Here is a 22,804-nt window from a genome sequence, read left to right on the forward strand (position 1 = left end):
GTATTTTTGTGTTAGATTTTTCATGGGAATTGGCTATAAACTGGCATCTTGGAAGATGTGCAATATAAAAATGAATATACTGCAATCAATAAACAGTAAATGTCTGTTGTTAGCCTCTCCAAATAATAGGCAGAAGAATGCCAGAAGCCTGGTTTGGAATTTGGAAGCACAGAACACCAAATCTGTCCACCACTCGGATGTTTGTTTTGTCAGTTTCTCTGTTATCAAAATACTGGTGTAAAACTTTTCTTATTGTGAAGAGCATACAGCATATTGTAGCAGGTCAGAGTGCTGAAATTACTGCTCTAAAGAAATCTATGTAGTCATCTGCCTTACTCCAAGTTCCACAGAGTCAACTGGTTTCCACAAGATACTGTTTTGGACACAAAATAAGCATTTATCCTGCTTTTATTAAAAATGTGTTTATTATAATCAAACTGCTGCATTTTGGGAAATATGGTGTGCGTGATTGATAGGACACATGTGCAAAATAAATAGTTGGCATAAATACATAAATAAAGTTCTTTGATGTTCACACCATGTAGGCCCCACAGCTGAACAGTCTGTCAGGTTCAAAACTTCAAGTGGGCAGCTTCTTTTTAAGCTGTTCAAGTCTGTACCAATTTGTGAGATCTCCTGCTGTACCCTGGACTGAAAAGCAGCCAAGAAATTGGAGCAAACAGGTCATTCACAGTTTCAGCAAAAAGGAGTCCCATTTGCTTAATTAGTGTAACAGTTATATTACCCAACATGTTCCTTCATAGCTTCAAGTGCTTTGCAATAACACTAAAAGCCTGAATCGATCCAGATTTTAAGGCTGAACATTCAACTCTCACCATTAAATAGTCCTTCCAAATTTGGAAGAGTTCTTCTCTACCAATTCTAGAGGACAGGCAATTGGCACTCTAGCCAACTAGAGTGGCTCAAGCATTTTTGTTTAGAACTATATTATAGCTGGCACAAGAAGCTGTTTATCTGCTTTCACAGTAGAGAAGTCGGCCATGCCACAACTGCTTCCTTGCATAAGCCTTTTCTTCTCTAGATAGCCACACCCAATTCACAGCTTTGGTCCATGAGTCAGAGCCAAGTGAAGCTTGGGTAGTAACGCAACTCCCAGCAGTGCAATGCCAGTTTCCTGAGCAAACGATGGTAGTGTTGCAAGGACTTGAGACAACACAAGTAAAGCCACCAATTTCTATATTTTACTCCTCTTTCCATCAGGCTCTGGTACACCACTTTCCATACCAAATATCTGCTATCAGGCATTAGACCAAAAGCCTAGAAACCATCATAAAAAAATATTTGTACTTTCCTTACCCTGTATATAGTGTATGGAGCGTAATTTCTCCTTCCTTTCTACCCAGTGACACCATGTGCATAACCAATTGTGCAATGATTGCACAGACATAAAACTTAAGGCATCTATCCCTACACCATTCGTCTGTGAACTGAAGCATTCACATCAAGCCATTTTTTTTTTAAAACAAGAAACACAATGATGAAAGGGATCCAGAAGTGGATGAATCCTGAGGAGTGGTTCGGAGCTACATGTGTGCAGATTTGAAGTTTTCCTTTCTAGAAAATTAGACATCGGAATGCTTTCAACTGTGGATGCCTAGAGTTTGCCGTCCTTTATGCTATTAACGTATCCATCCTTGGAGTAATGGAGTGTTCCGGTGAGACTACTCCGCTTGCAGCCTTAAGCATCTGCTCGCTGTAGCAGTAGTTTGAGAATATACTTGATCCGACGTTGAAGTTCTGGTGAACAGCCCAGTTCTGCAATGCTGCTCAGCTTGTAAGTATAGGAATTCCTATCACAGTTTATGTAGGTAAGGAGGCAGGAGTGGTCAGGTTTGCTGAAGATCAACTTCGTATGATCGTTGTAAAAGTTCACCTATAAAAAAAGACAGCACAATCACTTTCTTAATACTCATTACTGATGGCTATTTAAGGGTCTAGCACAGGGCTGCGGGCCGGATGAGTCACACGCTGGCCATACCCACGCCCAGGGAAGGGGGGAAAAATCGCGATATGTCACGTGACGCCGCACGTTTAACACCTCTGGTCTAGCTTTTTTTTTTATTCTCCACTTTTATATTGCATGCATCTAGATTAAGCACAAATAACTCTTCTTCAATTATAGAGTGCTGTAAGCAATGTTCCATAACTTCAGGAGAAATAGGCCTGGAATTTTAGATCTGCTTTTTGGTGGGATTACCTTTTATATTTTAGATGTGGATTAAGCATATAAGCATTTTGCTAGACTTACTATATTTCACTTCCTGCTGAAAATTGGCAGGAAACTGAACAGCTGCTATTTAGGGGCTTGCTACTAAATTTTGGCTGTATGATCTTTGTAGTTATGGAGAATATGCATGCCACACCCCTGGTTAGCACATTTGCTAGGACACTGTGAGACTTTGACTGTAGTTTTCTTCCTCTGTTCCTGTTCCCTTCAGTTAAAACACTGGAAGGAAGCAAAATGCAGAAGTTGAATTGAAGGGCTAAATATATAGATATACAGAAATGGGCCTACAGGTATCCAATATATGTTAAATTACTATAACAAACATATATGCACTTATATCCTGCCTTTTTTCCAAGTATAATAAGGTAGCAAATATGAGTTTATTGTACCTATTCTACTCTCAAAGCAATATATAGGATTGAGGGGTTCCCACAAACCTCCTCATAGGCAACCCCTTTCCATTGCAGAGCCTTGTATTTTCATGAGGAGGAAGGAGTATTAGGTATGTTCACTACCTTGCATTATTTATAGAAACAGTAAGGGCAAGAAATAAATAAAAGCCTTCAAAAGATAAACTACCTTTGGCATAGCATCTTCCTGTTAATAAAAATATTTCTCATGTCAGTTAACATGAGGTAGCCTTGGAAGTGTTTGGCATGAGAAGTCTGTCTAGAATTCTCTTAAGTAGACAAGGTCACGGGTCATAAATACTTTTACATAAGGGACTTATTGCATTACACACCTGTAAAGTTCCATTGCTGAAGAGCATCAGTAAAGCCTGATTAGTTTTCACCCACTGTAGGAGCAGCAGAGGCAGCTGTCCAGTCTCTTCTATGCTGGGCAAATCTCCACCCTTTGAAAGAGGACAGAAAAGTTAGAAAAATGGACAAAAGAAGAATCAACTCCTAACATTCTTTCTCAATCTATTCTCAGCATTCCCACCCAGATGATAATAAGTAATTCCTCAGCTTCCACTGCAAAACAATAGCTCAGGTACATCAATACCAGAAACCATATTTAAGAAAAAGACAAATTAGCAAAAATTCACTGCATTCTGCAGAATTTTAGCTAAAGCTTCATTATACATGTGGAATAGGCATAGCCAGAAGAATAAGGCATAGCATCTGAGTACAGATCAGACAATGGGACCTGCTGATCAAAGAGAAAAGAAGGGAGGGAGGGAGGGAGGGAGGATTTAACTATTCTCTTTGAAAGTATTATGAAAGATGCCTATCAACTTCTAGATGAATTTGTTACAAAGTCAGCAATTCCTTCTGCATTCAGAACCATCACAGCATAAACATAAACATACATAACATCTTACCTTCATGAGATGCTCCTCCATGTATGAAGCAAAGTACTGCAGAATCCCCATCTGTTCCTGTAGCTGTTCGGGAATTGCTGAAGTCGGGAAGGTGAAACGTTTGCTATTTGTCAGGTTGTAATGCACTTTCCTAAAAGGTAAGAGAAGGTAGTTAGCTATAGTAACACTTTGGATATATTATGTTATGCAAACTATCTACATATGGTAGAATGAAATGGAGAGGTATCTCCTTATTTTGATTTTATTTTTTATTTTTTTGGCCATTCAACAACTTATAGCATTGGTAACATCAACAATCCTGCCTCATGACATGGAATGAAAGTGCATAGCTCCGAAAGAGGGTTTCTAATATAGTGATAAATATTAAAATGTGTTTTAAAAATGCATATCAGGTCTTCTAGAGCAGGGGTCCCCAACCCCCAGTCCGTGGACCGCATGCCAGCAACTGGGCCACGCAAACAAGTGAAGCCCCATCTATGGCAGCATGCAAAACCACACTCCCTCTGATCTGCGGAAAAATCTTTCTACATGAACCCGGTCCCTGGTGCCCAAAATGTTGGGGGCCACTGTTCTAGAGCAGGGCTGTCAAACTGTCACATGCTGGCCATGCCCATGCCGGTTTAGCAAAGGGGGAAAAAGTCATGATATGTCACGTGATGACGCAGTGACGACGAAAGTTTGATAGTCCTGTTCTAGAGCACCCCAAGGGGGAAAAAAGGTAAGCACAAATTGTTGAGCTACTTTAAACAGAAAATGTCACTTTCCCTTTGTTATGAACTCCTTGCTCATGTCTGCAGTCATCCATTATTTTATTGCCTATTCTATCCAGTGATTATCATTCAGCCAATAAGGCTGAGCAATAGGTCTTCTGCTGTAGTGCAGAGCTGATCCAAGTGCTTTACCAGCCTCAACTATATCCATATCCCTTCCTCAGCAGCTCCTCAATCAATCAATTTATTCGACTTACTTCCAGTCAGCTGAGAGAGACATGTGAGTTCCATCATTGAAGAGGACCCCAATGCTGTGGTTGGAGAGCTGGTAACCAAATCCGTACTTGTTGGAATAATCCACCCACTTGCTCACCCAAACAAAATGTTCATGGCAAGCCAGGGAAGCAGGGTTCGTCTCAGCTGGATAATGAACAAAGATACTCATTAATTTAGGAGAAATTGTTCGTATTAGATCAAATAATACTCTTTAAAGGACTGTATCAAAGACAGACAACATAGAAAGGAGCAAACTAAGATGGCTCCTCTTCCTCTTTCCCAACATCAGCCTCTAAATATGGAGGACGAATATGTGAAGCAAGAACTAATCCTTATTTATGAAGAACCACTCTCTTCCAATTCATGACCAAGTGCGAAAAGCCATTTGCACATTCAGCAGGGAATATAGACCTCTATATGATTTAGTTTCCTTTACAAAGTTCAAATCCTTTGTAAACAGTGTTTCAGATCACATGGAAGCCTTTGCATGCAAACCAAGGCTTCCTTAAGGGCAGTTCCAGCTGACACAAATATAACTGGAAAAACAGGGTTCATCCTAGCTGCTTACATGGTCCATTTTAATCTTGAATAGGATTACAATTTTCCAGTGTTCTAAATCATAGTGAGAGACCCAAAGGTAAAGATAATTGCCCAGTTTCTCTCCCACTACAAATGGAGGGGGGGCAATATGGATGATTAAATATGCTGTTCTCCATTCCCTCTCCTAGTGAACAGACCATCAACACTTGGACATTAATATTAAAAAGGACTGGGAGAGGGAAAAGTGTTCGGAGGCTACAATATAGAGCTTTGTACCTCCTGTGCTTTATCCTGTTATTAACTTTCAGGAGAGAAGCTCTTTCCACAGGGTCCACCAGCCCATTCTGGATTTCTGAATTAATACCCTTTACTTACCTGATGGCATAATAGAAAGACAGTTCTTCAGGAGCACAACAGCAGATTCAAAAAGAGCTGATGCTGTGACACAGTCTTCAAATACTAGACAAAAGAAAAATAATGACACAAGATTATTCCAGCTTCTATGGAGCAAGCTTAAGGAGATTCTCATTTGCGAAGCTAAAAATCTGAATATATATGTTAGGGAAATTCCTTTTTATTAGATGATGATGTAAAATTGCAATCTCTGGTTCACCAAATTAGCAAAATTGATTACGTTGAACCTCTTAAAAGCTGTTTTGCTGTTCCCTGCCAGACCATGGCAGAAATCTATCTGGCTAAGATGGCCCCCACTCTGCTGTTGTTGTTTAGAAGAGCCTTGCCAAGGGCCCTGGATCTCCATCCAGGGCCCTTGGCAAGGGAGAACAAGACCCCCTCACTTTGATCCATCTGGCCTGTCGCACTTGCCATCTTTTATCTTTCTTTTTCCTGTTTCAGTGGTTTTATTCTAATTTGATTGTTGTAATCCACCCGGAGTCCTTGAAGTCGGGCCACATACATACAAGTTTAATAAATTGTTGGCCAGAAACTCAGCCAGATGATTGGACTGAATTTGGCATTTTTATGCACCTATTGAGTCCTTCCCAAATACCTGGAGTAGGCAGATGTTGTTTGATGGTGTTAAAAGATATCATCTTTAAGCTGTTCCAAGCAAAGCTGCCTTTTACAATTGACTGATGGTGATTTTGTCAATGAGAATGGTGTTCAGATGACACTCCAGATGTTTTGGGATAGTACCAATAGCAATAGGTGCCTTGGGTACAATCTTTGCTTTCCTTTAGTACAATCATTCTACAACTATCGTAGGTCTTTGTATTTAGTGATATTTTTCTCCATTTCTTTCTCTTACATTCTGCTGCCTCCAGGTATTGCCATGTCCATTGACAAACTTTTTTTTAATCTTTCTTAATAGTTGTTATGTCTGGGGTGCTATATGGCAGTGTTGGTCAGTTTAAATTTTAAAGTCCCAGAGCAATTTAGCTTCTTTATTTCCTATTATTTTGTCTATTTTTTGGTCCGACCAGTTCTTACTTGCAGGTAAATAGTATTTCTTCCAGATATTCCAATGCTGGTACTTTGTCATGCTACTGATCGTGATCAGTCTGTGCAATTTTCTTCAGCGGCTAACTAGGTGGTCCACTTCAGCTTCTTTGCAGAAGTGGCCTTTACTGTCTGTGACTACCTTCTCAAGACTGGTTTTGTATGCATTTTGTATGTTCTTAAGACTTGGTCTTGTGCAGCCAGAATTAGCCCCTCAGTCTGTTTCTTCAACTTTCCTGCCCTTAGCCATTTCCAGGTCTTGTTGTTACCTGCTTGCCTATTATTATTTTTTTCTGTACTGGCCATGTAATACTTTGTCTTGTCATGTCTCTTTTCTATCCTTCACTTGGTCTTTTCTTGTAGGCCAGCTTGGTTTCTCCAATATTTAGTAAACCTTCATGATGAAATAGCTCCAGTGCATCTTCTTCGCTGTTCTTCAGATATTCTTCCAATGACCTTTTTTCTACTTCAAATGTCTGGTGTACTTTCCATACCTACGTATGTTCCTTGATAAATAATATCCTTTATCTAAGAAAGGCCAGGAATAAGTCTTGGTTCTGGAGATTCTCAGTCATCGAAGTCATAGTTGTCCCAAAGGTGCTTTTTCAAGAGGCAACTGAACTTTGTTTTTCTTTGAAGACGTTTCGCTTCTCATCCAAAAAGCTTCTTCAGCTCTACTGCTGCTAGTAAACTCCTTACTGGATTTAATCCACTTAACCAACTTTGTATACGTTTAAAGATAGCCACTTCATTAGGTAAATGTATTCTGAACATCACCATATCCTATTGGAGATAATGGTAATTCTCACCTTCACAGCTACTAGCTGTTGTCCCACGAATGGATCTGAAGATGGACTTCTGTGAACCCTCTTCAGCTAGGGTCTCTGCAGGGCTAGAGCTAGGACTCTGACCGTTCACAGGAGTGACCTTAAAAAAAACCCAGAGTCATTTTAGTCTATATCCTTCTATCCATCTGATCCTTCTTTCTTCCCCTTCTGAAAGGGCCATGTGATCAACAAAGTTCCTAAAGTTAACTTACTTCATTTCCATCCACCATTTTGTGACTTATTTGCCTACAAATAGAAGTCTTTACAAGGCCCGATACCAGCTTAGAGATGTCATCTTTCTCTTCAGAAGTAGTCTTCTTAACTGTGGAGGGGGGAAAAATTCAGAAGACTTATATAACAGACAATCCTATAAGTGACAAAATGAGTTCAAGGAGGATAATAATGAGTGTTAAAACCAGAAAACTACATTCAGCTTGACCACAATTCTATCGAAAAGATATAGGAATGATATAGTTGATAATATAGCCAAATTTACAGCTCCCTTGTCCATTATTTATATCTCAAATATCATCTAGTAAATTGTTAAGAATGACTTGCCTGTTGCCAATTCTAATGCTTCCAAAATTTCCCAGATATGCAAAGGCAACTTTCAAACCAATTAAAATTAAATATTCTCTGATGATTGGTCCAAGACGTGCAACCAAAAGACCACAAACTAACTGGATAGGATAGGCATGCTACTACTTTTTGTCCAATACAGTTGTAGGATTTTAGGAAATATGTCGTACACTAGGTCACACTGCAGAACTCACCTCTGGACTTTCTTTTTCTAAAGAGTGTCTTTGTGACCTTTACCAATAGGCTCTTAGCAGGGTTGGGGGGGCTCAGTTCGGGCGCCATCATGCAGCTGCTGGGTGGGAGCTTATCAGGTGTGTATGCCTAGAAAGTTAAAAGTATTAGTAAAATTTAAATTAAATGTCAGAGCAGAAAGCATTCATTATATTACATTTTCCTTGCTTTTTCAGAACTCTCTTATGCAGGTTTGAGATTGGGCCATTTTCATCAAACGTTCCACAGTCATGGGTTTTAAAATTCTGCAGAAGGTTCTGATTTAAGAGGCAAGAATGTAACAATCAGGTTGTTCAGAAAACAAAAGCCAGAGCAAAGAACAGAGTCATGTGAGCGCAAGTGTTAATTAGAAGCAGGATGTAATTATCTAAATTACAATCCAGGCAAGATTCCAGGAGCTCACACCCTTAGTAATAGGGGCAGCGATGTTCTTGCGCTGCTAGGGCCCCAATGATGGCTTCACCTGAAAACTTCACCTCTAGAAGGGCAGTATCCAAGCAAAAGATGGAGATACAACTACCAATGGATTATACTTTGTAACAGCCCAGTTTGTGGTGCTGGCATTACTGCGCCAAAGTTAAAACAGTGCACTTTTGAAAGGGCTGCCACTCACCTTCGTGAAAAACTCATGGTCCAAGATTTCTTCCAATGTGAAGCGTTCCTCCGGATTGCGTTTCAAGATGCCAGCGAGGAGGTTTTTGGCCGATACAGAAAGGAAAGGAGGAAGTGTATATACAACATATTTGATGCACCGATAGGTCTCCTTGAGATCTGAAGTCTCAAAAGGCGGGTTTCCACATAGTAAAGTGTACCTAAAGTGTGGGAGGGAGAGAAAGAAGAGGGCAAAAAATGAATGCTAAGGAGATTGAAGGATACCACTTCTCTGCAGTCAGCACTGACAGGCTCTCTATTAGCACTTGACTCAGCAGCAACCATGGAGGAAGTTGATGTTAGACAACACCCAACTTTAAGTTTTCTCTGTAATCAAGCTCATGAGACATTGCTATTCCTCCAAGTGCCTGCAGACCGGAGGCACATCCGGCTGGCAGATGACAGGGCTCCTCCATGTGATCAGAGCTAAGAATCTCTTAGGAACTAAACTTTTCTGGAATGAATCTGAGCTGAAGCACAGGGAGTTCTTCCCTTAAGTGGCTTCTCAGTGAAGATCCCTCTCCCCTTTCTCAGCCTTTAGAAGTACATTTTCCATATGGGCTGTGTAAACAGGAAACTGTGGGTAACCAAAGCAAAGCAATCTAAAGGCTCAGACTATTTTTCAAGATGCTCCGGAAAACTGTTGAATACCACCTGAGAGTTAAACAGTTACCCTGTGCGCTGCAGAAAAGCCACTTGTTTCCATTTGTTTTGAAGAAATTTAAAAAGTAGATCATTAAAAGTAGAACAGCCCTAATGTTTTGAATTTTAAAGCAATGTTATATAAATTTATGCTTAAACACACATGGATCACACATAGCTTAAACTCCGTGATCTACACACAGTCTAGATAATCAGCTGAGCTTTTTCTTGAGGCTAATTTTTATAGGCTGCAGGAACAAGGAACTAGACTGTTCTGGAGACCTGGTATATTTGGCATCAACAAGAGAAAGTGGATGCACTTTGTCATCAACTCCTTTTAATGCCCTCAAGGAAACATTTTTGGAGAACCATTTGTCTGAAATAGCATATGGTCCAATTGAGCAGGAGGTTGGACTAGAAGACCTCCATGGTCTCTTCCAACCCTATTATTCTGTTACGTTTCATCAGAACACTGTATGTTATAGACATACGGAAGGAGTGTCGCAAGGTGCTTTTTCAAGAGGCAACTGGACTTTCTGGTTTTTCTTTGAAGATATTTTGCTTCTCATCCAAGAAGCTTCTTCAGCTCTTCCACAGAAGGATATTAAGATTTGCAGAAATCAAGAGAGAACTAAAATGGGCCTCATGCAAGTTACTGCCTCCATGAAGTCCATTTTGACTTGGACTTACATGGTACTCAAGGAAGTGATTGATTTATATATCCCATTTCCAGCTATTTGTCAAAGCTTGGAGAAGGCTCAAATAATGCTATTTTGTGATTACTTTGCAGTTTCTCCATAATACTCTGCTGAAACTGGATTTAATGGCTAGAATTTGGCCTTTTGCTATATTCTATTTATTTTACTAGAATTTCTATTCAGGTTCTTGGACCAGTCTAACCTTTGGCCTAACTTCAGTACTTTTAAGTGACAAAACAGCAGACTTTTAAATGATGTTATATATACATGTACATGCACCTATTACTGCTTACTATTTTATTTACCCACATGAAAGAGCAGAGCTCCACAAAAGCCACACTGCAGAAGCAAATAATCGTAAAATTTAAAGTCTACACTTACATGACACAACCCAAAGACCATACATCTGATTCTGGCCCATGTCCTTGTCGCACCAGCACTTCTGGAGCAAGGTAGTTTGGGGTACCACAGATAGTCCTGGAGGAGAAAAGTACACAGTATGAGACAATGAACTGAGCCTAACATTTCTGCAACTCTCTTTCATGCCTTCTATTCAACTTGACAACATATTTATTATGCCAAGGGACAACTTTTCCCAACTTAGTATCCTTCATGTGGTCAGGTTAGCTAGAATTTTCAGCTAGTACTTAAGGATGTACATTTAGGAGGTATAGGTAACTAAAGGCAATGATCCTGCTGCTGCCACCACATAGCAGGTCCAGTAAATAGGACTGAAGTGTTCCCCCCTCCCCAAAAGTCCCACCAAGATAGCCTCTCAAATTAGGCAGGTATTTGTTAAATGTAAGTTGTCAACACTGGGAAGAAGCACAGTACCAGTAAATAAAAAATGAGCCTTTTAAGAAAAATATATATATAACCAAACTATTTTTTATTTTGAAGTTCCACTACTGCTAGGGGTGATTTTTTTTAAAGCTATAATACAACTTGATCCATTCATTGTTAGCTCTTAGGAGAAATTAAACTTTTCATCAAGGATGCCAGAAAACAAAACACGTCTTGCCATTTTTATTTTGTCATTTCTTTTATTCTGCAGCTGGGCTTCAGAAACCTTCCTTCTTCCAGCCACTTCATAAGTCATACGAACACATTGCTTTGTTCTACGAACAGGACACGCAAGAAGCTTTTTCACAACTTCCCAATGAGGAAGTATGAGCCTTCTGCACCTAACAACCTGTGCTGGTAAACTGACACTGCTTTCCCACTAATACTCTTTTCTGATCAGTACGTTTGCCAACTCCAACTGCCAACATTTGCACGAAGCGTAACACAATATAAGCTTACCCATTGTTTCCCCTCTATGGAGCAAACCACAAGGTCTCAGCCTTAGACATGACTACAGACACCACATTGTTTCTTCGGTGACCAAGTTCCAGGCTGATGCAAAGGAGTCTATTTCAAGTCCCTTGGCCCCTGTTGCACTCAGATTCTTCCCCTCCCCCCAAAACGCAGCTGCAAAGAATGAAGCACCGGGACAATAAAGCTCTGTAAAAGAAGACCCTTCACCCTTACTTAGAATAAAGAGCGCATTAGAGATGGCAGCACAAGAACATAGTCCCAGAGAAATACGGCAGGGACTGGCAACATGGGCCTGCAAACACTAATGTTTGCATTGGTCCACCCTTTCTAATTTTTCCTTTGAAAAAATGGAATTTAGAACTTCCACTAAAAATCTCCTGCTTTTCAGTCTTGGGAGGGTAGGGGTGGATAGAGAAGGGTTAGGCAACTGGGAGATATTATGCAATAATGCAAAGGCCTGAGAATTTGCTGATGCCTGGCATAAAAATGTTGAACCACTTACTTTTTTCTCTGGTCTGCAGGCTCCTGGCGAGCAGCCAAACCAAAGTCACCAACTTTCAGTTCCATATTTTCATTGATGAAAAAGTTACCTGTGGCAGACATATTGGTTATTTGCTTAGTTTTTATTACCTATTTCCTGCCTTTCTACCTCATTTTGACATTACAAAAATATTCTCAGAGTTCATACCTCCCTGCCTCTAGGCCAAGAAGCTACTAATCCTATATACAGTAAGTGCCATGTAAATAAAAAAAAATTAAACTGAGTACATTTTAGCATTTAGAATCCCAGTTTTTGCTTTTTTTTTTAAAGAGAAGATCTTAACATGCAAATTTAGAGAGATTATACTGTGTCTCCTTAAGGCAATCTCATTCTCAAAACAAGTACTGTAGTTAACACGTTAGATATATATTTTTGGCATAACTTATTTTACTCATGAGTAAGAGAGCAGCTGTGCTGTACATACCCAACTTGAGGTCTCTGTGTAAAATGCCTTTAAGGTGGAGGTACTTCAAAGCAGAGATTATTTGTTTGAGGTAATACCGAACCTCTGGCTCCAGGAGGGTATGGCGGGACTTCCAGATATGTGCCAAAGACTAGAACAAGACATAATTAATCATAAAGAGGCTACAAGCAGACTGCTATTTGGCGCACTGTTCATAACGCAAGTTCAAATCCCCATTCCTCCGTGAAATTCAGGAGTAAATGTGAGCCAGTTATTAATCTAATCTAATCTAATGTGCTCCACAATTCTTCAATTTGATGAAATGGAAAACTTTAAGCCATACTGGTGGTTGGTGGCAGAAAAAGAACTATAAATACATGGGACATAGACATGACTGTCCCAGTTACCCATGAGCCTCATGACAAGTAAAGGCAATAGAAAGGGCTTCTCCTCAATCCTTTATATATCAGGCATGGACAAACTTGGGTACAATAGATTTTATTATACTGTAACATCTTATCCACCTTATGGTTGTGCTAGCTAGAGATGACAGGTACTGAATACATTAATGTCTCGGTGGTCGATATGCTGCTCTTCCAAGTTCTAATATTTTCCCATTCAAACTCAGTCTAAAGCGTTCAAGTATGTTTCCATTTGATCCTAAACCTTCCTCCACATTCCCATTTAATCTTCTTAATGAAGTTATGGTGTATCAACAAGTTTTTCTAACTTTTTTCTCAGACTCCAAATAAAATCCGTGCAATACTTCTATGTCCATTTTCCAAAATTCAAGATACTCAAGTGACTAGAAATTTTACCTTGTGGGTACAGTGAAATATGCTAAAATGTATATGAACTGCACGAATGAAATTTGGTATTTAAGCATTAAGAAGGTTCACCAAAGAAATTTTCAAATCTTAATAGCCATTTCTAGCAGAGGTCATTCTTCTCTTAAGTAATGGCATGAATTCTGATATAACATCTACAAACACTATTGCAACAAGTAATCCTTGCTGGACAGTTTAATACCCACTCTGATGTACCCCAGAGCAACTGAAGCCATTAAGATGCCAAAAGTTGACACTGTTTATATGAAATTAAAGTGCAAATAAAGAACAAGTAACTAAAATAGAACAAGTGCTATTTGTGGGAGTCCTAATGTCTATACTGAAAATACTTCTATGACAGATTCTTACAAAGAACGTTTTTATCACTCTAAGAATACTTTCAAAGCAGAAATGAATTTAGGAAGACAAGCAGGAAGCATCAAAGTGGCAAGTTGCAATACACACCTTCAGTATTGGTAAGCAACCTAGAAGTGAACATCTTTACTAACAACATTGTGAACAAAGTTTAACAAAAATGGACCCTGTAAGATGATAGCACCAAATCATTGTTCCAGAGAGGGCATAACTTATAAACTATAACTATATGATCCATAGGGGAATGCACAATGCTATAAAATATTTTTGTTTCAACTGCTCATGTGATAGCAGCCCTAGTTTCATTGCCCAGCAGAGAGCTTCGTAAGGCTTTGATGAAACAATGATGGTGAGGGACTGTTAAGGCATCAAAAGAACATACATAATTGTAAAAGAAGGCGGCTATAATATAGTAAAACATGCTTCAGGGAACACATGGGGCTCAGAGACAGAATGTAACTTAGTACTCACTTTCCTACTACAATGCTCAAGGAAAATATAAATGTTGTCTGCATCTTCAAAATGATGTGAGAACTTCACAATATGTTTGTGATGCAAATCTCGGTGTAGTTCAATTTCATTGATGATCTGAAAGAGTCACCAGAAAGGTTACAGTTCAGGAACCAACATCTAGCACAAATTGATCACTTCACTTATTCTCAGCCTGCTCAGGCCTCAGTCACATACCTTCTCACGTTGATGTGGTTTAGCCACTCTGCTGTGAGGGATAACTTTCACGGCATATGTTGTGTTGCTTGAGAGGTCAATTGCTTCATAGCATCTTGCAAATCCCCCCTGCCAATCAAAAAGCAGAAATTACCTATGTATGCTGCAGGACAGGGTGGATTTGATTTGATCAACTTGATTTAAATCATAATTTTTAAAGAGCAACTGTCATCCCTGCTACTCCTCTGACCTGCTGTTGCAGAATATACAGCCTCATGCTACATAACTAAGCTCCATTTCATGCTGAATATACTAAATTATTTATGTATCTTAAATAGAAAACTATCTTTAGATAGATTTTTACTCCAAAAGCATTTTATTAAAATAAATTTGATAAAAATAAAAGAAATCCGATTTAAATAAAAAAAAACTGATTTTTAAAATTTTTTTAAAATCCATTTTTATCCACCCTGCTGCAGGAACTTCCCATTTTCCCATGATGCACAAGTAAATTATTGGAAGGCACTTATTCAAGACACCCACATTATTCTGAATATAATATTCTGAACATAAGCCTGTAGTCAAGGTTCTTGGCCATTCTTATATTTTTTTTAAACTTCCTGCCCGACCACCTCCCTTGCCCTATGCCAATTTGCGAAATTAGCCAATGGGCCATTGTTAGAGAGAGAGAGAGAGAGATGGAAAGACAGAGAAATGTAGAAAGCATCTACAGGTCTGGTCTCCAGGTAAAAGCTTCAGAGAAGAATAACAGGCAGGAATATTCTTTGTCAAATAGATTAATGTCCATAATAGCCTATTTATAATGTAGCAGATTTTCTCAGACCTTCTGCTTTTTGTGACAGCACTGAACAATAATAAACAGACCTAAAACTCCAAGATAAATACCTTGTCAAGAGCATAGCGCAAATGGTATGAGTACATAAATTGCATAAATATCACCAAGATATATCTGGGCTGTGTTTAATGTCAAACTCTGATACTTTGTGATAGAAAGATGAAAATGTGTCCAAAACTTTTGCCCATATTTGTCTCTTTGTACCTATGACTCAAATGCATAACAGATTTAAATCAGTTGGAGATAAGGACAGTTCAGGAATCATATTCTGGCTTTCGGTCAATCAAATTTTAACCACAAAACAATTACTTATAAACAGCAAATACAATGGTTACGAAACCTAGAAATTGAATCCTATGATAAATAGCTAAAATAACTTGGCTTGGAGAAAAGATAAGTCTTCCTTAGAAACTGTATCCAAAAAAGAAATTTAATTTTTAGAAAGTTATTGGTGGCAGCTTGCTGACAGTAAAATAATATGTTTCAGAAGATAATATGCTTCTTGGAAGGCATTCAACAGAAGTGGGTGGCTAGAGATACTCTTGATGCAGATTCTCACACCCAGACCTAAATTTTCCAGCTCTTGTTCCAAATGTTAAAACAACATGCTTGATGTACTGACTACACAATCAAATATTTCATTGCTTCTAATGTTTGTCAGAAATGTGCAGGTACAAATTTGATAAATTTGATCCAGCAATTTGAAATATACTATTCTTTCTTTGTTATGTATTTTTTTAGCATATAGTTTTGCCTACCGCTTTGGAGCTTTACATTCACGCCTTTGGGTTTCACTTTACTCACAGGTAGGCTTTTTTTCAACAGAGAATGGCTAAGCCCTATTCATATGACACCCAAAACAAAATTACTCTCTAGACAAGTTTTTCAAGCAGCATAGAAAGTACAAGCTTGGCTGCACCATACTCCTTTGTTTGAAATAGCTTCACACCTAAACAACATTTTGGCCAAGACAAACCAGTTTCTCTGCACCAGAGAATCCTGGTTTGGGTATTGTCTTTACAGAAGCAATTTAAGCTAGTATCATCAAAAACCATTCCCAATTGATAGCAATAAGAAAACAAGTATTTCCACACACTGCCACATTCAATGCAAAAGATTGTTTTTCTTGATATTAAACAAAAACATCACCATAGCCAATGAACAGACACATTGCTTTGTATAATGTAGAGCAAACACAACCAAAAGTTGCACCCCTTCTATCCAAGTATGATCTTTGAAACACAGTTTTCCTGGTAGAGATTTCCAGCATAAATGCTGCTGTTTTCTCCAACCTGTTCAGAAAGCTAGTTATGTATTTTGCTCAACAAGTATGCCAATTTTGTATGACCCAAAAAGAAAAAATATTTTAATCAAAATATTTTTGCTCTTGTATTTTGAGAAACTCTCTGTATCCAATAATATATAACTCAGCAGCATCTACCTAAATAATAGCCTTATGGCATCTTAAATATAACAAATGCCTTTTTATTGTGTAAAGTCCTGTGGACAGGGTGGATTTGATTTAAATTGAGTTGATTTAAATCACAATTTAAATCATGATTTAAATCACTAGTAAAATGGCTTGATTTAAATCAACTCGATTTAAATCATAATTTTTAAAGAGCAACTGTCATCTCTGCTACTCCTTTGACCCACTGTTGACTCACCGATAGTCCCAGTGTTGCAGAATATACAGCCTCATGCTACATAACTAAGCTCCATTTCATGCTGAATAAACTAAATTATTTATGTATCTTAAATAGAAAACTATCTTACGATAGATTTTTACCCCAAAAGTTTTTTATTAAAATAAATTCGATAAAAATCAAAAAAATCCGATTTAAATTTAAAAAAATCTGATTTAAATTTTAAAAATCTGATTTTTTTGATTTTTTTAAAAAAATCATTGATTTTTATCCACCCTGCCTGTGGATCACAGTGTGCTTCATGAGATGCATGGACTATTGTCACAAAAATAGAGTACATTCTGATTCTATTAGGATAAAAAATACAGAAATGGCCATTATCAAAACAGTGGGAAAATGCGACACAGACCTATTTGTACTGATCACCCATTCCTATGAAATCCACTTCTAGGTACATCCTTTAAAAATTAAATAAAGGCATGCTTCCACGAGTTATGCTGAGAACTTTGCAGTGCAAGACCAGATTAAGAAAACATACAAAAAACCTCTTTGCTTAATCTTGGAATTCATCTTTAGTTCTATTTTCACACGGTCATATTGCTCCTTTATTGCTTCATGAGCATTAAAAGACAGCTATCTGTTTCTAAAGAAAACACTTGCGAAGCCTCAAAATACTAGAAAAACATAGAGTGGGTTCACGTATGGCACTAAATCAGTGATTTATTTAAAAAAAAACATGGCTTGGTGGAGAATGTCATAGTCACATTATGAGTATAGAATTCCACAGCCTCCACCAGCAAGCACTGCAGCCTTGTTCAACGTGATGCTGTTAAATACATTGAAAATTAGTTGCTAACATTCCCAGCCAGCTGAATTTTCAGTCATACTAACTATAAATCACAAGGCTTGAAGTCCATGCAACTGGAAAATAAACATACTGGACTGCCTTCAGATTCAAGCTATTCCTATTGAGTAACTTGATGTACCGGTCTGAGCATGAAAGAGTCATGTGAGGATACAGTCCTCCAAATGCCTTTGGCATTTACGCCCCACCTTTTCTCTGGGATGCTCTGGGTAGTTTATAATGAGATAACCCTCAGAAGTCTGAGGATTAAGCTAAGCTCATAATAATTCAAAAAACTCCATATAAACACAATACAGATCAAGGCCACCCACTCCCAAGTCCAATTTCTGTGGCAATTATTTATTTTTTTACCAGAATTCATAAACCATTAAGTTGGGGGATGGTCAGCATATAAATTAATAAAATAAAAATAAAAATTGGAGGCTTAGTAGGTGAAACTCATATTTATCTGAAGAATTCTAAACCCAGAAGTTTTAGATATCAAAGCTGAACCGAGTTTTCAGTCTTCATAACCCAGAAATCCATTGGCACCCAGCCACCTTCTAATTACAGTGTATTAAATCACATTTGTTTTGCTAGTTTTATTCTATTGTGATCACTTATATTACTGTTGCTTGCTTAACCATGGTTTATTAAATAAGCCACAGTTGGTTAATTGACACAACCCTAAACCATAAGTCACGTAAACTACTAGAAGTTGGCCACTGGGTCACCAACTGTCTAGTTTCTGCTAATCCCTACAGTCAGCCAAGAGAGAAATTCTCTGCCAAGGTCAGTCTTCACAAACCCCCGAGAAACATAGTTGAATTAAAATTTCCTTACTCGCAATTAAAGCCAATTTTCCAGCATCAACAAGCCAACCACAAGAATTGATTCACATACAACCATAAGCTAGAGTTAGAATTCAGGGTCTTGTGAATACAGCCTTTAGCCTACAAATCCTTTTCGCAGTCACCGAACTATCTGCAGGATGGAGAGACAAACTATCGTCTATCTCGTGTGTAACATACGAGTAGCAAACCAACACAGGCCCGGATTTCTTTAAAAGAATCCTCTTAGAGAGAATTGGACTCTAATAATGGGAAATCTCTGATGCTTTTAAGGGGAGGAGGAGAGGGAAAAGAGCGCAGAGGCTCATGCCGGCGGCAGAAGAACCAGATCGTATAAGAAGCCAGGCCACCCAATGGGGAAGAGCACAGCAGGAGTCGTGCCCAGACAGGCCTGTCTCGGATCAGTCGAAATCTTGCTGGGATGGAAGAGAAGAGCCTCAATCGGGACGAGACAAAAACCCAGGCCAGGAGAAGGGAAGCTTTTCGCTCCCCCATCACAAAAACAATCCTCAACTACCACACTTATTATCACGCTCAATCATTCCCAGCACAAACCAGAATAAACTACTCCTTAAATCCATTCGTCCTTTTCCGTGAACGCGGCTCATTCAGCCCTTTCCGCGCCCAGAGCAGAAGCCAGCTTGGCTCATCCCTCGGACACGGACTGCAGAGCGGCCGAGGAACCGCGATCGCTCCCCTCCAGCGAAACCACCCTTCCTACCCGTTGCAAATGCACACCCGCACGTACCTTGCCGAGCAGACGGCCTTTGTTGTAGGATCTGCCCGTGACTGGGTCGCTAATAATTCGGATGGGTTCGGCCGGTCTAGATGTCTCCATACGGGTGGGTTTAGGCGTCTCGATCGCGGGAAACGAAGGTTTGTACAGATCCGAGGACAGAACGTGGTCGTTGAAGGGATGAGAAGGCGGGAAACAAAGGGGCTCCATGATAGCCCGGCTTCTTCACTCCCTACGAGGAGGGGAAGGAGTCCCGGCGCCTTCTCCCCAGCGCTCGCAAAGACACGTGCCGCGCCGGCAAAGGAAGTTTCATCTACACTTTCTGCGCCTACAGTCAGGGAATCCCGGTACTTTTATCAATGAGTGAGTCTGACGTCATCGAATAGGAAACCCCACCCGCCACACTTAAGAGGGCGGGAATTAGCCCTTAAAGAACCCGTCGCCTCTCTTGAAACAAAAGAGAGATGCAAAATATTCCATCCGTCTTCTGGAAGAGCAAAAAAAAAAGTAGAGGGGGGAAAAAACTCGGAAAGCTGCATCGACGGAAACTAGAGATAAAAATTTAGAAGTGGCGTTTACAGCCGCCGGGGAAAGGTTGCCCAGATTAACATCTGGGGTTTCTGCTCAAATATATACCGGTAGATATATATGACTGCAAAATGAGGACCAGGATTATGGGGCAATAAAGACTTCAATAAAGGATAATGTTTGTAGCTCAGGGTTGAAATGAGGGGTCCTTGGTGCTCTCTGAGCTTGCTTGTTTTCTTGCAGACGTTTTATTACCCTAACTATAGGTAACATCGTTAGTGCTAGTCTAATAGAGACTTCGTTTTCCATCGCTTTGCTCCTCTATAGAGACCCTTTGGAGTTTTGCTCTCCAGAAATTGTAAGTCTGCTTGGTTTTCCATCGAGGAGCCCTGTTTAATGCTGAAAAACAGCTGCCATCTTCGGGATCTGAAGAACAGATCCAAGATTGCTGCTGGTTTGATTCTGCCGGTTGCAAAAACTTTTAACATAATCAAGCCCATGTATTTAATTAAACTTAGAATATAGCATGTCATGTGGACACAGTGGATTCACACATCACCCTAAGCCTAATATAGTTTGTTTGATTTTAACTTTGTGTATTCCAGAAACTCAGCTATTGTAGTTGGCAAACAACAGTAGTTTGAATTAACTGCTGTGACTTAATTGTGATTTATTCAAGTAAGCATGGTTAAAGAATCGTGGTTTAATATATGTGAACTTGATCCCAATTAATGGTGTTCACATGATACATTTAGCCATGATTAGTTTTAGTGTACTCAGAACGTCTGGCTAGATTTATTCAATACATTGAATTATAAACTATTCATATTGGCTGGATTATACTACAATATGGCTAAACCCCACCAGGCTAACCTAAAATAAGTTTGGCAAGTCAATGATTCAATGACTCATATGAACCCAGGCCTGGATAACCTTGAGCCATTCGCTACTTCTAGTCTAACCAGCTGAGGCTAGTTTTTAAAACTAGAAGACAATAATTGTATTGGATATATATTAGAATCATTGTGTAATAATTAGGCTAGATATCATGTAACTTAAAAGAGCATGATATTGAATGTGCAACTGATGTGCAACTATTTCCAGATAAGCATTTATAGTGGAATCTGAATTGCTCACTCACTCATACTTTACAGGGCCCTTATGATGGTATTTATTTGTAATCCACTATATTTCCACAGTTCTATTTTTATCTGATTCACTCAACAGAAAAGGCATGATTTTCCGGAAGCCCAGAATACCAGCCCCATCCCAATGTATTTTAGCATTATGCTTATCATTATGGGTTTGCTATAAGGAGTAAAAGTATTAAAAAACGATCAGCATAAAACTTTCAATTAAATATAACAGTATCATTTTATGACCATTTTAAATCATGTTACTAGGATTTTTTTCTTTATGTATATGTGAAATGCAGTATTCCTTATAATTATACATACATATGTTTGTGTATGTTTATGTGTACTGCCAAAAGTTCCTTCTGAGAGTTATTCCCATTTTAACTATTTTTAAATTCATTATTTTTTTTAAATATACCCACAATATTTTAATACAATCTAAATAATTAATTTTTAAAAGTAATAAAACCAGTAACAGATGCAAAAGATTAAATGTGTTTCAGCAGTGGTGGATTCAACTGGCCAATAAATTGGTACCCATTTCAAAATACACTTCTGAAAAACTCAGAAAACTAGCATAAGGATTGTAGTAAGGCAGAAATAGGCGTTGTATTGCAAAAGTGCAGTAACTCCTAGCTGAGTGAAAATCTATAGAAATTCTGCTTATAAGAAGAAAACAACTATGATCTACTAGAGTCCTACTACTTGAGTCCAACAAAACTGGGGAGTTCAGAAATGAGAAAAACAAATAAATTGAAAGACGTCAGCAGGGAAGGAAAATGCCATGAGATTAGAATTGTAGCCCTGTTTAAAAAATTAATATTCATATCATCAACCCAGTTTTGCTACTTGGAAATATCTCCTATTGGCTACATATTTCTCTGTATTGTTGTTTCCATGTATATCCCATTTCTCCCCCCTTAATTTTTTTTTTTTTTTGGCAGATGAAAGCAGAAGGAAAAAAAATGGTTCAGTTACTGTGCAATTTGAGGTGTAGTATCTGAAGCTTGAAAATTATTTGCCAACTAAATCAGAAAATTCCACAAATACCACTATCCTTCCCTATCAATAATTACCATTTGCTGCCCTGTCATTAATTCAATGATTAGCTGCCCAAAGTAATTGTCTTAGTGGCTGCATTGGCATAAAATACTTAATTATGATTAATTTAACTACTGTCTATTCAATTGACCCAACTTTTTCAGTTCACACCATACAATGAGTTGCAGTCAAACTTTGTGGGCTGTATTTGGACAACACGGTTGGCTAGTTTGGGGCCCAGACAATTAAACCTGATTGCATCACCCACTTTACTGAGTCAACTGTATCCCCAGCATGTTGTTTGAACCCCAAAATGCAGGCATTATGTACAGGGTTGTTAATTCCTTTGGGATTCACACATTGTTGGAGTAGAAGAAAATGTTAGATTAGCCCTCTCTTCTGACCTTTGTCATAGAGATGAGTTGTTCCACAAGAAAGGAGTTGTTTCAGTCACTCCATCCACTGTCATTTGGACAATTTCTCCCCTGAATGTTGGGGTTATGGGTTGGAGGATAGAAGTTAGGCAGGGCAAGCCTGGCCTCTCTTAGTGGTATGAACTCCAAGCCCAATGAGCCTTCCTGAGGGCTTTAGTGAGTCATGCAAACACAACCATTCTACCTCAGGGTATGGATGATCCGCCCCCACCTTTTAATCACCATAGCAACCCTGTGAAGTAGGTTAAGACTGTGGGACTAAAGCTGATCATGTGATGTATACCTCTTTTGCTTTACATTTCAAATTTATTTAAATTTATTTTAAATTTAAACTTTAGACAAGGCAAATCGCCACAGGATATGGATATATATATATGTGTGTGTGTGTGTGTGTATTTCACTTGCTTGTTAATGTTATC

General features: G+C 38.8%; 1 protein-coding gene across 2 annotated transcripts; it reads right to left on the reverse strand.

The window, feature by feature from the left end:
• Positions 1-406: 406 nt before the first annotated feature.
• Positions 407-22,597, reverse strand: PLK3 (polo like kinase 3). Of its 2 annotated transcripts, none has more exons than XM_034414972.3 (15): positions 22,356-22,597; positions 14,335-14,442; positions 14,119-14,235; positions 12,467-12,596; positions 12,004-12,091; positions 10,566-10,661; positions 8,807-9,005; positions 8,157-8,283; positions 7,596-7,705; positions 7,366-7,483; positions 5,474-5,557; positions 4,540-4,702; positions 3,573-3,702; positions 2,991-3,101; positions 407-1,894 (listed from the first exon to the last, which is right to left on the reverse strand). In XM_034414972.3, exons 1-15 carry the CDS (start codon positions 22,362-22,364, stop codon positions 1,700-1,702), a joined length of 1,785 nt encoding a protein of 594 aa, XP_034270863.2. In that variant the 5' UTR covers positions 22,365-22,597; the 3' UTR covers positions 407-1,699. The 2 variants fall into 2 exon arrangements, with proteins under 2 accessions (XP_034270863.2, XP_034270862.2); XM_034414971.3 differs by lacking the exon at positions 22,356-22,597 and adding an exon at positions 19,259-20,019.
• Positions 22,598-22,804: the final 207 nt, after the last annotated feature.

Source organism: Pantherophis guttatus, chromosome 3, assembly GCF_059756535.1.
Source record: "Pantherophis guttatus breed Tessera chromosome 3, ASM5975653v1, whole genome shotgun sequence".
NCBI lineage: Eukaryota > Metazoa > Chordata > Lepidosauria > Squamata > Colubridae > Pantherophis > Pantherophis guttatus.

Bases quoted from the DNA above. Each gene is read 5' to 3' on its own strand.
- PLK3 (XM_034414971.3), bottom strand. From the start codon at position 19,456: ATGGAGCCCCTTTGTTTCCCGCCTTCTCATCCCTTCAACGACCACGTT. The intron at 14,443-19,258 runs GTACGTGCGGGT...TTTGATTGGCAG, and splicing joins AAGGCCGTCTGCTCGGCAAG to GGGGGATTTGCAAGATGCTA. The intron at 3,703-4,539 runs GTAAGTCGAATA...CTTACCTTTTAG, and splicing joins TCTCTCTCAGCTGACTGGAA to GAAAGTGCATTACAACCTGA.